Below are 15,023 nucleotides of genomic sequence, written 5' to 3'. Positions count from 1 at the left end.
TGCTGGCCCTGATTAAAACATCATACCATTCAGAGGACTAAGCCTATAAATTCAGTCGCGCCTATTTTTTGGGTGCATGGGGGCACTGGAATCAATCGCTGTGCCTGAATGGTGAGGCCCGAGGCGTACCCAATATTAGGCCTTGGGCCTCATTACCATCGGGCCAGCAAGCTGCTGACAATAACAGGCAGCTCACCAGCGAAGCGGGGTGGAAAATCGGGCTGATACGACACCAGCGGCAGCTCTCAGATAAGGGGACCAGGGAAGGGGTGCGATTTGTTTGGGGGGGGGGATTGGGTCAAGAAGCAGTGGCTGCTGGTGGGGGGGGGCGCGGGGTTGTGATGGCCCACATTCTTTGACTGTGAGAGGAGCAATTCAGGTAAGTAAATTCTTACTTTATTACTTGCGGTCTCACAGGCTATCCTTTTAAGAAGTGGTCTTCTTAAGTGCAGGTGGTGCTGGCTGCCTCAGGGCAAACTAATCTTGCAGTGGGGGCCTCAAACTGGCGTTAACTTGCATTTGCAAAGGGCCTGTTTCAGGTATAGGCATCGCATGCCGATTTTTTGTCCTTTACCAATATGTTGGGAAGCACACTTCTTGCTCCTAATGAGCATGTGCTTCCTGCCCAGCATCGAAGCACTGACCACACTCTACTAGCTCCGTTGGGCGGGCCACATTGTTCGCATGCCCGACACAAGACTCCCAAATCAAGCGCTCTACTTAGAACTCCTACACAGCAAGCGAGCCCCAGGTGGGCAGAGGAAACGTTTCAAGGACGCCCTCAAAGCCTCCTTGATAAAGTGCAACATCCCCACTAACACCTGGGAATCCCTGCCAAAGACCGCCCTAAGTGGAGGAAGAGCAGGAGGAGTGCGCTGGGCACCTCGAGTCTCGTCGCCGAGAGCATGCGGAAGACACCTATCCTTTCCTTCAACAACTGTGTGTCCCACCTGTGACAGAGACTGTAATTCACATATTGGACTGTACAGTCACCTGAGAACTCACTTTTAGAGTGGAAGCAAATTTTCCTCGATTTCGAGGGACTGCTTATGATGATGATGATTGGAGGCTTAGGAGACCACTAAGCATCTGAAAAGCAGGTGCTGCACAGCCAAATTTCTAGGCCCTACAGTGTGACTCAGGCCCCTTAATAAAGATCTCTGAGAATAAGCTTTGCAGCACTCGAACGTTAAACTCCCATTGTGCATTTAATTCAGACCATTACTGTTGATCATTTTGCATACCACCATATATGCCAGAAGATACGAATCTAGTTCAACTGTTTGTTTAGCTGTATTTTCCCATTTTATTTTATTTCACTTAAAATTGTGTCCATGTGTTTCACACTAATTTGATTTTCTGCTGCATTGTTATCATAGGAACTGATTGATCCATGCAATTGAATTGATCCTGCTCTAATGCCACAAGATAAGATCAGACTAATCCTTCATTAAAATTTTGTACATGGAACATTGTCATAGGTTAATTCCACATTCCTAGTGGGGAGAAGCATTTACAGGGCACACAGCTTGTAATTTTCAGACCAGGAAAATCACAAAATGTGCACTTGCAATTTCCTGTGATATGCTCCCTGTAAGCACTGCATTCTTTAGTTTCTGACGGTACAGGGATCTGGTCTCAGGGTCTACCTGTCTTTGGAGGTAAGCTCCCAGGGTCTAGGAGCACTGGCAGGAAGGTCACAGAGTTCCAGTAACATTATAGGAGGAGGTTTGAGCAACACTGGGGCTGGGCTTGGGATCGGAGAGCATTAAGGAGGGAGTTCTCAGCTTTATTGGATCTGAGAACATGGCAATATAGTCCAGGGTTTCTGAGATCACAGGATTTAGGAGTGGTGGGAAGGAAGAAATTGTGAGGAGAAAGATCCTGGGGTCTATTGGAGGTTGCTGGGATCTGGCAGTATTGGGGGAGCAAGGCCAACACACCCGAATAGGACCCAAACTGCTGTTGGCCCCTTAAGAACCATCAGCATAAGGAGGCTAAGGAGGAGAGGGAAGGGGGAGAAGGGAGGGAAGAATGCCAGGCAGGAATGGAAGAGGGGAGGGAGGGTATGGGAGGAAAGGGGAAGGAGTACTGGGGGTGGAGGGAAGAGAGAAGAGAAGGGGATGGGAGAATAGAAGGAAGGGGGAAGGAGGAGAGGGTTGCGAGTATAGGAGAGAGAAATGGGGAAGGATTGAGAGAGTAAAGGAGGCAGGAGGGGGCTGGTTGGCAGGCATCTATCTTGGGGGTGGGGAGGTGGTAAGAGAGAGAGAGATAAAATTTTATTTGTCATAATGACAATGAAGATTACAGTGCCACATCTATGCATTTTCTTTTGTCGATGTAGTTGAGTTTGTGAGGAGGATCAGAGACGACACATTACAGGCAGCTAAGCTTGGCGATTAGGGATATTGCAGGCCATGAAAAAAAGGCTTGTGTGGGGAACGGAGATTTCCATCAAGGCTGGATATAGCCGATGAAAGGATGTCAACAGTTTTTTTGGGTGGAAAAGAGTCAGCATTTAGACAAATATGGTGTGACTGTAGCCACGCTCCAGGATGAAAGTCATCGGGAGGAGTCCTTTTTAGCAGGGGGAGAAGGGTAGTTTGCGCGCCAAAATCTCCCATGGCCGGGGTGATAGAATTTTTAGTTAAGGGAATTCTGTTGGAATCACTTCAAGCACATTAAAATACTATATACGTTTAAATTGTTAACATTTACGAAAGGCTAAAAATTCACCTGTAACTCACGTTCAGCCAGATGTCTGACGAAGAGAAGAACTTAAGAACACAAATTGTTTCAAAGCCACCTGCTGGCCATAGTGCAACAGTGCAGGGAGACTCAAAGCATGCTTTTCAAAAGGAAATTGCAGAATGGGCTTTTGAGACTAATAAACATTATAAAGGACTGATTGTTTTAAATGGGATGGATCCTATTGAAGCACAATCTACAGACTCGCAGACTATTACAAATGTAATAGGGTACAAACACAATCAAGAACAATTTTGTAAAGAATGTTGATAGGTTGCATGCGGAATTATCATCATCATCATTTTGGTAATATATTAGTCGGTAATCCGTTGTGTTGCACGTAGGGCATCAAGACCAAGCGCAGTAAGCAGGTCAAGCAGGGTTAGAGGGTAGGGGGATAATTGTGCCCAGATGGCAGAGGGGAGAATGGGAAGGAGAGCAAGAGGAGGCAGAGGGGAGGGTATAGGTGAATAAGCAGAGGGGGAGAGATAGAGAGGGGGAAAGAGCTAGAGAGAGCGGAAGGAAATCTAGAGAGAGCTAGAGAGAGGATAGAGAGCTAAAGGGGGAGGGAGAGCGAGAGGGGTGAGGATGAGGGCAGAGAGGGAAAAGGACAAGGCGGCTAATATACAACATTTCAAAGCTCCAGGTACAGACCAGCTATCAGCACTTTGGAGCGAGTGTTTTTTCAGCAGGTAATATCAAGTGTACCTCATCAGGCCTGTTATGGAGTCTTTTCTTCCCACTTCAGTTACAAGTGACATAGAAAACATAGTGGGCCTGAATTTGCGTTTGACAACGTAGCTAAGGAGTACGCCGCCGTCATCGCAAGGAAATTCACACCGAGCTCCTGTGATCCTCCCTGCGAGAACTTCCTTTCAAACATTGGAGTTACGCGCAGCATACTACCCCACAGAGTACGAGTACACCGATGCGAAACTGGATCACGGGGGCAGTAGTTTTAATTCCTCACCCTTAGCCAATTACCAATCCAATACTCTGAAAATGAAAGTCTGAGTAAGCTCAACAGGAATACCGGGGATCTTTCTTTGTCTCTGCTTTAAACAGGTAGATTTCAGTTTCTATTTCATTCAACGCGACTCCGAAAAAAACTTCTATCGTTCCCTTGTAACAATAAACGTATATTACAAACCACCTTTAAAAAAAATTATTGAAAAACTTTCATTGTGCCAATTATTGGGGAGGAGTTAAACTAATACGGCAGGGGGATGGGAACCTATGCAGGGAGACAGAGGGAAATAGAATGGGGGCAGAAGCAAAAGATAGAAGAAAAGTAAAAGTGGAGGGCAGAGAAACCCAAGGCAAAAAGCAAAAAGGGCCACATTACAGCAAAATTCTAAAGGGGCAAAGTGTGTTAGAAAGACAAGCCTGAAGGCTCTGTGCCTCAATGCGAGGAGTATTCGGAATAAGGTGGACGAATTAACTGCGCAGATATGATGTAATTGGCATCATGGAGACATGGCTCCAGGGTGACCAAGACTGGGAACTCAACATTCAGGGGTATTCAACATTTAGGAAGGATAGACAGACAGGAAAAGGAGGCGGGGTGGCATTGCTGGTTAAAAAGGAAATTAATGCAATAGTAAGAAAGGACATTAACTTGGATGATGTGGAATCGGTATGGGTGGAGCTACGGAATACCAAGGGGCAGAAAACGTTAGTGGGAGTTGTGTACAGACCACCAAACAGTAGAAGTAAGGTTGGGGACAGCATCAAACAAGAAATTAGGGATGCATGCAATAAAGGTACAGCAGTTATCATGGGTAATTTTAATTTACATATTGATTGGGCTAACCAAACTGGTAGCAATGCGGTGGAGGAGGATTTCCTGGAGTGTATTAGGGATGATTTTCTAGACCAATATGTCGAGGAACCAACTAGGGAGCTGGCCATCCTAGACTGGGTGATGTGTAATGAGAAAGGACTAATTAGCAATCTTGTTGTGCGAGAACCCTCCGGGAAGAGTGACCATAACATGGTAGAATTCTTTATTAAGATGGAGAGTGACAGTTAATTCAGAAACTAGGGTCCTGAACTTAAGGAAAGGTAACTTCGATGATTTGAGGCATGAATTGGCTAGGATAGACTGGCAAATGATACTTAAAGGGTTGACGGTGGATAGGCAATGGCAAACATTTAAAGATCACATGGATGAACATCAGCAATTGTACATTCCTGTCTGGAGTAAAAATAAAACTGGGAAGGTGGCTCAACCGTGGCTAACAAGGGAAATTAAGGATAATGTTAAATCCAAGGAAGAGGCATATAAATTGGCCAGAAAAAGCAGCAAACCTGAGGACTGGGATAACTTTAGAATTCAGCAGAGGAAGACAAAGGGTTTAATTAAGAGGGGGGAAATAGAGTACGAGAAGAAGCTTGCCGGGAACATAAAAACTGACTGCAAAAGCTTCTATAGATATGTAAAGAGAAAAAGATTAGTGAAGACAAACGTCGGTCCCTTGCAGTCGGATTCAGGTGAATTTATAATGGGGAACAAAGAAATGGCAGGTCAATTGAACAAATACTTTGGTTCTGTCTTCACGAAGGAAGACACAAATAACCTTCCGGAAATACTAGGGGACCAAGGGTCTAGTGAGAAGGAGGAACTGAAGGATATCCTTATTAGGTGGGAAATTGTGTTAGAGAAATTGATAAGATTGAAGGCCGATAAATCCCTGGGGCCTGATAGTCTGCATCCCAGAGTACTTAAGAAAGTGGCCCTAGAAAGAGTGGATGCATTGCTGATCATTTTCGAACAGTCTATCGACTCTGGATCAGGTCCTATGGACTGGAGGGTAGCTAATGTAAGACCACTTTTTAAAAAGGGAGGGAGAGAGAAAGCGGGTAATTATAGACCGGTTAGCCTGACATCAGTGGTGGGGAAAATGTTGGAATCAATTATTAAGGATGAAGTAGCAGCGCATTTGGAAAGCAGTGACAGGATCGGTCCAAGTCAGCATAGCTTTATGAAGGGGAAATCATGCTTGACAAATCTTCTGGAATTTTTTGAGGATGTAACTAGTAGAGTGGACAAGGGAGAACCAATGGATGTGGTGTATTTGGACTTTCAAAAGGCTTTTGACAAGGTCTCACACAAGAGATTGGTGTGCAAAATCAAAGCACATGGTATTGGGGGTAATATACTGACGTGGATAGAGAACTGGTTGGCAGACAGGGAGCAGAAAGTCGGTATAAACGGGTCCTTTTCAGAATGGCAGGCAGTGACTAGTGGAGTGCCACAGGGCTCAGTGCTGGGACCCCAGCTCTTTACAATATACATCAATGATTTAGATGAAGGAATTGAGTGTATATCTCCAAGTTTGCAGATGACACTAAACTGGGTGGCGGTATGAGCTGTGAGGGAGACGCTAAGAGGCTGCAGGGTGAGTTGGACAAATTAGGTGAGTGGGCAAATGCATGGCAGGTGCAGTATAATGTGGATAAATGTGAGGTTATCCACTTTGGGGGCAAAAACACGAGGGCAGAGTATTATCTGAATGGCGGCAGATTAGGAAAAGGGGAGGTGGAGCGAGACCTGGGTGTCATGGTTCATCAGTCATTGAAAGTTGGCATACAGGTACAGCAGGCGGTGAAGAAGGCAAATGGTATGTTGGCCTTCATAGCTAGGGGATTTGAGTATAGGAGCAGGGAGGTCTTACTGCAGTTGTACAGCGCCTTGGTGAGGCCTCACCTGGAATATTGTGTTCAATTTTGGTCTCCTAATCTGAGGAAGGATGTTCTTGCTATTGAGAGAGTGCAGCGAAGGTTCACCAGACTGATTCCCGGCACGGCTGGACTGACATATGAGGAGAGACTGGATCAACTGGGATTTTATACATTGGAGTTTCGAAGGATGAGAGGGGATCTCATAGAAACATATAAAATTCTGACAGAACTGGACAGGTTCGATGCAGGAAGAATGTTTCCGATGTTGGGTAAGTCCAGAACCAGGGGACACAGTCTTAGGATAAGAGGTAGGCCATTTAGGATTGAGATGAGGAGAAACTTCTTCACTCAGAGTGTTGTTAACCTGTGGAATTCCCTGCCGCAGAGAGTTGTGGATGCCAGTTCATTGGATATATTCAAGAGGGAGTTAGATATGGCCCTTGCGGCTAAAGGGATCAAGGGGTATGGAGAGAAAGCAGGAAAGGGGTACTGAGGGAATGATCAGCCATGATCTTATTGAAAGGTGGTGCAGGCTCAAAGGGCCGAATGGCCTACTCCTGCACCTATTTTCTATGTTTCTATTGCTGTTACAAACTTCTCATTATAACAATCAGTGCAGACCACTCATCATAATAAATTCTGTTATTACAAACTATTTGTCATGTAAAAATTTATAGTCACAAACTATGCATTGTAAAAAAAAAACTAAAGGCTGCCATTATAATAAATTCTGTACCTGCAATTTTCTCAATTTAACAATGTTATTGTAAATCTCTCATTAGAACGAAGTATGTTTATACAATAGGATATATACGGCACAGAAACAGGCCATTTGGCCCAACCAGCATTCATGTTCCACTCGAGCCTCCTCCCATCTTTCTTCATCTAAATCTATCAGCATAACTCTCTATTCTATTCTCCCTCAAACGCTTGTCTAGCCTCCCCTTAAATACATCTATACTATTCGCCTCAACCACTCCCTTTGGTTGCGAGTTCCACCTTCTCACCAATCTTTGGGGGGTAAAGAAGTTTCTCTGAATTCCCTATTGGATTGCTTGGTGACTATCTTATATTGATGGCCTCTAGTTATGCTCTTCCCCACAAGTGGAAACATTCTTTATGTATCCACTCTATCAAGATCTTTCATATTTTAAAGACCTCTATTAGGTCATCCCTCAGACTTCCCCTTTCAAGAGAAAAAAAAGAGACCCAACCTGTTCATCCTTTCTTGATATGTATACCCTCGCATTTCTGGTATCATCCTTGTAAATCTTCTCTGCACCCTCTCCAGTGCCTCTATATTCTTTTTTATAATATGGTGACCAGAACTGTACGCAGTACTCTTTAGTGTGATCTAACCAAGATTCGATACAGGTTTAGTATAACTTCCCTACTTTTCAATTCTATACCTCTAGAAAGAAACCCAGTACTTGATTAGCTTTTTTTTACGGCCCTGCTAACTTGTGTCGCAACTTTTAATGATTTGTGTATTTGTACTCTGAGATCCCTTTGTTCCTCTACTCCACCGAGACGCGCACACTCCAAGTAATAAGTGACTCCCTATTCTTCCTACCAAAATGTAATACCTCACATTTATCTGTGCTGAACTTCATTTGTCAATTATATTCTGCAAGTTTATTAATGTTCCCTCGGTTAATTTGGTTTTATCAGCAAATTTAGAAATTGTGTTTTTGATTCCAAGGTCTAAATCGTTAATATAAATTGTGAAGAGTGGTCCTTGTGGAATACCACTACCCACCTTCTGCCACCTTTTACCTCTACTCTCTGCTTTCCGTCTTGAAGCCAGCTAGTTATCCATTCTGCTACTTGTCCCGACTCCGCATTCTCTGACCTTGTTTATCAATCCATTATGGGGCCTTTTGAAAATCTAGGTAAATTATACCTACTGCATTATCATTATCTACTCTCTCTGTTACCGTTTCAAAAAATTCAATGAGGCTGGTCAAGCAAAACTTTCCCTTTTGAAATCCATGCTGACTATTCATTACATTTTTGGTTTCTAGATGTTCTATTTTCTCCTTTAGTAGGGATTCCTTTATTTTTCCTACCGCCGATATTAAGCTGATAATTCCCTGGAAATGTTCTATCCCCCTTCTTAAATATAGGTATTACGTTTGCCTTCCGCCAGTCCTCTGGTACCACACCTTTTTCATACAAATTATTAAATATGTGTAGTAATGCCTCTGCTATCTCTTCCCTAGATTCTTTTAAAATGCATTGGTGTAATCCATCCAGACCAGGGGTTTTATCCTCTTTGAGTTTGATTAGTTTATTTAATATATCCCCTCTTTATTTTAAATTCACTTATCTCATCATCCCAATATCAGGTGCACCTGTTCTATCTCCATGGTAAATATTGCAGCAAAATAACAATTTAATATTTCTTTCATCTCTCTATTGCTACCTGTGGTATTATCCTGTTTATCTCTAAATGGCCCTATTCCCATCCCAACCTTCCTTTTTATTGCTGTGCCTGTAAAATATTTTACTATTTTGTTTTATGTTCCTTGATAATTTAATTTCATAGTTTTTTGACTTCTCTCCTAATCTCTTTGCATTCACCCTCATCATGCACTCCCCTGCTGTCTATGTACTTAATGTATGCCTCTTTCCTTACCCTCAATTATTCCCTTATGGCTTTATTTATCTATGACGTCTCATTTGTGTTTAGTTTGTTCTTTCCTTTTAGCGGAATATATTGTTCCTGTACTCTGTTGAACACCGTTTCAAATGTTTCCCATTGCTGTTCTACACGTTGTTTGCCGATATTATTGCCCATTTTATTTTCCCAAGTTCTATTCTCAGCTCCTCAAAATCAGCTTTTCTCCAATTTATTACCCTGGTTTTCGTCACATTTATGTCCTTCTCAATTATCATCTTAAAGCGGATTATATTATGGTCACTATTGCTTAAATGTTCTCCTACTTTTACCACTCTTACCTGCTCTGGTTCATTCCCCATTACTAGATCCAATAGTGAATCCTTCCTTATTGGGCTTTTTACATATTGGGTTAGAAAGGAGGCCTGTACACATTGTAGGAACTCCATTCCCTTATCTCTCTTTTGTCCAATTAATATCGGGGTAGTTGAAATCCCCCATGATTATTATACTATGTTTTTTTACTCATTTCCCTAATTTGTCTGCATATTTCTTCCTCCACCTCCCATCCACTATTAGGTGGTCTGTAGACTACACCTATTAGTGTGATAGATCCTTTATTATGTTTTATCTCGATCCATATTGATTCTATTTTTGTCTTGCTGATAGTTGCGTCAGTTTTTCTACTGCCATTATGTTATCCCTAATAAGTACAGCTACTCCACCTCCCCTTTTTCCCCTCTCTATCTTTTCTAAATATGTTATACCCTGCAATGTTCAATTCCAAGTCCTGATTTTTCTGTAGCCATGTCACAGTAATCCCTACTATGTTGGGTTCCTCATAACGCAGGATTGCCTCCAGCTCCCCTGTTTCATTATGGACACTGTCTGCATTGCTGTCCAGACAGTTTAACTCATTTTTAATAGGATTTCCTCTCATCTTATGTTTAACCATCTTTTTAGACTCCTGTTCTATAACTCTATTTATTTCCTTGCCATTAATGTCCTCCCTTACTTTATTCTTTCCTATTTTCTCTTTTCCTGTTTTGTTTATATTTAGGTTGGTTAAGTTTCTTGTAGATCCCAATATTCACAAACATCAGCTGTTACAAACCTCTTATAACACATGCCGGCAATACAAGTCTCTCATTACTTTACACTCTGATTATTAACTTCTCATATTAAAAAAAAGATTACAAACCACTTACTTAATGTTTTATTCAGTGTGCTTACAAACACTTCATTGCAATAACCTCTTAAAACAAATCTCCCATTATAGCATTGTTTTGTTAGATGTTTTTGTTATTATAATTTTCTCATCCGGTCCTCCCACGCTATGCAATAGGCTTCCTGCACCTGTTTGCACAAGACTTAAACATTTTCAGCGTAATTACCTCGTAGTAGGTGGGCAATTAGCCCAGCCTTTTGCCAGCACGTTGATTTGTATGAGGAGGTAAAAGACACAGCAAAGCCTCTGTTTATTTGGAACTTGACAGATCGCAAGTTCAGGATTTAGCACATCAAATCCTGAGCTTGTGGTCAGTTTCAAAGACGGTATGACGGCGTATGCTGACAGTACGCCATCATACCAGCCGCAAATTCAGGCCAGTGTGTTCAGACTGCAGTTGTACCACAATAACCTAATGACCAGTGCTTGTAAATTGGGGTGAACGGCAAGACTTAGTGCGAAGACAAAGTGCCAACGGGTGGCTTTGTTGCGTGACAAGGATTTAACACTGCGATGTCAGGCATAATGGGTACTGCAGGTAAATGTTGACACATTTAAAAGGCATTTTCCCTTTGAAATACTATAGTATGACTTCTCAATGCATTTTGAAATGAAATATTGCGATTTTAATACACAACAGTTCAATAACAATAGTCCTTTTACACGGGGTAAAAGTAAGGGAAGAAAGATCTGTGTGATGCACCAAGTAGTACTGAAAAAAGTAATTTGTAAATGAAGGAAAATTCAAAGCTTCCATGCCTATTTTTTTTTTCTAAGCACATTTACTGTTGTCAGAAAACATTAATTGTACACCATGCTGTGGCAACAAATGTAAACAGAATTTATTTTTGGCACTCAGTAATACTGTACTCATCTTCAGCAGCCGTTCCTTGCTGTTACAGCAGTGTGTACATTTTGAAGATCACATTACTTCATGTAGGTAGGATGAGAAGGTAGGGAGAAGTGGCAGAACTTAATCATTTGACCCTCTCAAGACTGAAAAATTCTTTGAAAATGTTCAGAAGGATGTAAATAATGCACTTACCATTGATTTTATGATTGAAACAGCACACGTCCATTGATAAAATATATTAATGTCATACTGATGAAAGAAAACTATGTACCGTGTATCAGTTTTACTTACTCCATGAGCTCCCTGAATTGTGCGGACCAAATTTAGCCCTTTCCAGACGTAAATGTCGCCATTTAATGCACCAGAGTATGTAGTTTCATCTTTAGCACACGCTAAACACAGAATGGTCTGAAGGTCACCAGTTTTACCAAAAATGCCCCTTTTGGGTGTTAGTGCATTCCCACATAATGTCCAGAACTGCAAGATGAAAAGGGAAGAAAAAAAACTCGTAAGTCTACACACTCTGGAAAATAAATCAATATCTTTCATTGAATCATTGCTTTTACAACACAGGAGGTACCAATTTGGTTCATCATGCATGTGCTAGTTTCTTAATTGGTGCAATGTGCATTTCCTTGCTCTTTTCCATAAGCCTCTTATGTTTTTCTTTTTCAAGTACTTATCCAATTCCCTTTTATAGTCTCTGCTTCAATATCCACTTATAGTAAGTCATTTCATGTTCTAGAAACCCTGTCTGAAAATTGTTCTTCAAACCTCCTACTTTTTTTTCATGACAATCCTTCGTCTATGTCCCCTTGTTGCCAATTAACTTACCAGTGAAGACAATCCTTCACTATTTACCTCTGAAAACCTTTCATGATTTTGAAATTTTTCATTTGCAAAGTGGTCGTCATATTGAACAGCAAATAACTTGCTTTTAAATTTGTTCAATCCTCCATTTTATAGAAGAAAATATGGATCATTTATAATTTTTTTTTTTAAATGTCAATTTTAAAATCATGGAAACCCTTGTGCCTGGTTTCCTTTCCTACTTGGCTACTCCAATGATGTCATCAACAGAAGGCATCACTGGGTCCTGGAATGCCTCCATAGGAAATAGAAGGGGTTGTAATTTGGTCCAGCCTGAGAGCTGCTCTGGAGCTGTCGGACCCTGGAAACGGCACTCAGCAACTGGAAAATTTGCATTCCCCACCTACCGTGTGGTTTCTCTGGATCATAATTAGACAAGTGCGACCCTGAATGCATTAACAACCAAATTTAAAATGAAATAAACAGGAATAAGGGGAAAAGGGCAAGGAGTCAACTGGGATGAATATAGGAAAATGCAGATATATTAAGATATTAACATGGAAACATAGAAACAGAAAATAGGAGCAGTAGTAGGCCATTTGGCCCTTTGAGCCTGCACCGCCATTCAATATGATCATGGCTTATCCTCTATCTCAACACCATATTCCCACTTTTTCCCCATACCCCTTGATGCCTTTTGTGTCTAGCTATCTCCTTCTTAAATATATTCAGTGACTTGACCTCTACAGCCTTCTGTGGTGGAGAATTAAAAGGGTAATCAGAGGAGCAAAGAGAGACCTAGAAAAAGCACAGCTGCAGAGGCAAAACATAGGAGTAAAAATAGAAGATTGACACAAAATACTAAATATTCTGAATTCATATTTCCTCCAAGTATTCACAAGAGAAAACATGAGCAACATGCCCTCCTTGGAGATAACCAAGGCAAAATGAATAGCTTTGATATAAATGAGATGGAAGTCCTATACAGACTAAAAGGTCCCAAAACAAACAAATCCCCAGGGTTAGACAGTGTTTATACCAGAGTGCCAGGGAGAATATTTGTGAGACATTGATAATCATTATGAAGCAGGCCCTGAAAACTGGGGAGGTACTAGTAGATTGCAAACAGGTTATTGGGAAGCCTATATTCAAAAAGTACCACAAAGTAAAAATGGGCAACCACAAAGTAAAAATGGGCAACTACAAACCCATCAGCCTAACTTCCATTCCATGCAAAAGAATAGAATTGATTGAGTAAACTTGAGTATCTGTATAACAATAACCTAGTAAACAGCAGTCAGCATGGATTCAGAATGGAAATGTCCTGCATGACCAATCTCCTGGACTCCTTTGAGGATGTGATGATCTGTGAACTGAGAAATGCCACAACTTTGTGTACCAAGATTTCCAAAAGATATTTAACAAAGTTCTGCATGAAAGGCTGTTAATTAAACTCAAAACTGTGGAATTTCAGGATAAATCTTGTGAATGGATAAGAAATTGGCTGAAGGGTAGAAAACATTATGTACTGATTAGAGGAGTTATGGCAAGGTGGAGGGGAAGTACTGAGCAGGATGCTTCAATGCTTTGTGTAGTTCTTCTAACCTCCTTTTTCATTTTTCACAATAATCCTTTTCTAATTTACTGCAATGATTTGAATTCAGAAACTCAATGGAAAGCAGTCAAATTTGCAGTTGATACCTGTTATGTATGGAGAAAGAGTCAGACTGAACACTGTGAGCTCAAAGTAAAGTGTGACCTTAGTCTTTTATTGCAGGTCACCAGAGTGTCTCTCCAACCTGTGAGGCCTCCTTAAATACCTGTGCTCCCAAGAGATTATGGGATCCCCTGGGACTCCAGGGGATGAGCCCTCTGGTGGCTGTACAGACTAAATACAAATTTACATATATAACAACACCCCCCCCCGCAAAGTCAACAGTGAAACTATTTACAATGTGAGTCGATCTGCGGCCCTTCGTGCCCTGGTTGATCGTCTTGGTGTGAAAGCTGGTGTTGTTGAATCATTTGTTGGGCCCTCGCTAGGCTGCTGTGCAGCTGGCCTTGCTGAGCTGCTGGTGTGTTGGGCCCTGCTGGACTGCTGTGGATGATGGGTTCTGCTTCGTGGTCAACCTTGGTGCCGGTTGCCACTGGTGTGTATGTTGAGGGATCAAAAAAGGTAGGGTCCAAGGTGGGTTGCTCAGGATAATCCGTGAAGCTGAGTTTGATTTGGTCCAAGTGTTTCCGGTGAATGAGTCCATTTGAAAGTTTGACCCGAAACACCCTGCTCCTCTCTTTGGCCACGACAGTGCCGGGAAGCCACTTGGGATCTTGTCCATAATTCAATACAAATACAGGATCATTGATTTCAATCTCGCGTGACACATTTACGGTATCATGGTATGTACTTTGTTGAAGCCGCCTGCTCTCTATCTGTTTATGTAGCTCAGGGTAAACTAACAAGAGCCTTGTATCAAGTGCTCTTTTCATGAGCTGTTCAGCAGGTGGGATCCCAGTGAGCGAGTGGGGTCTCATGCAGTAGCTAAGCAGGACTCGGGATAGGAGAGTCTGCAGTGAGCCTTCAGTTACCCTCTTCAAGCCTTGCTTGATGGTTTGCACTGCTCTCTCTGCCTGACCATTGGACGCTGGTTTAAACAGGGCAGATGTGACATGTTTGATCCAGTTACGGGTCATGAATTATTTGAACTCAGCACTGGTAAAACATGGCCCGTTGTCGCTCACCAGGACATCGGGTAGGCCGTGTGTGGCAAACATGCCCGCTTTCAGGAGCGGCAGCGGACATGCTAGCCGACATTATCTCACATTCAATCCACTTGAAGTACGCGTCTACAACCACAAGGAACATTTTACCCAAGAACGGGCCTGCATAATCGACGCGTACCCTAGACCACGGTTTGGAGGGCCAAGATCATAAACTTAGCGGCGCCTCCCTAGGTACATTGCTTAACTGCGAGCATGTATTACATCTGTGAACGCAGGACTCTAATAAGTCCGCATCGATACCGGGCCACCGCACGTGGGATCTGGCTATCGCTTTCATCATTACGATGCCTGGGTGGGTA

At 42.3% G+C, this 15,023-nt stretch overlaps 1 protein-coding gene across 7 annotated transcripts in view; it reads right to left on the bottom strand.

Annotated features, from left to right (window-relative positions):
- LOC139273131 (echinoderm microtubule-associated protein-like 6) overlaps window positions 1-15,023 on the bottom strand; it is an 816,712-nt gene that overhangs the window by 623,429 nt on the left and 178,260 nt on the right. For 6 of the 7 annotated variants that reach the window (XM_070889552.1, XM_070889554.1, XM_070889559.1 and 3 more), the window contains one exon: window positions 11,425-11,610. The exons of the other annotated variant lie outside the window; for it this stretch is intronic. In XM_070889552.1, the coding sequence (XP_070745653.1) occupies window positions 11,425-11,610 (186 nt within the window). The remainder of the gene's footprint in view (window positions 1-11,424; window positions 11,611-15,023) is intronic. 7 annotated transcript variants of the gene reach the window in all.

Source organism: Pristiophorus japonicus, chromosome 9, assembly GCF_044704955.1.
Source record: "Pristiophorus japonicus isolate sPriJap1 chromosome 9, sPriJap1.hap1, whole genome shotgun sequence".
Lineage (NCBI taxonomy): Eukaryota > Metazoa > Chordata > Chondrichthyes > Pristiophoridae > Pristiophorus > Pristiophorus japonicus.
This window is presented reverse-complemented; position numbering and strand designations above follow the sequence as displayed.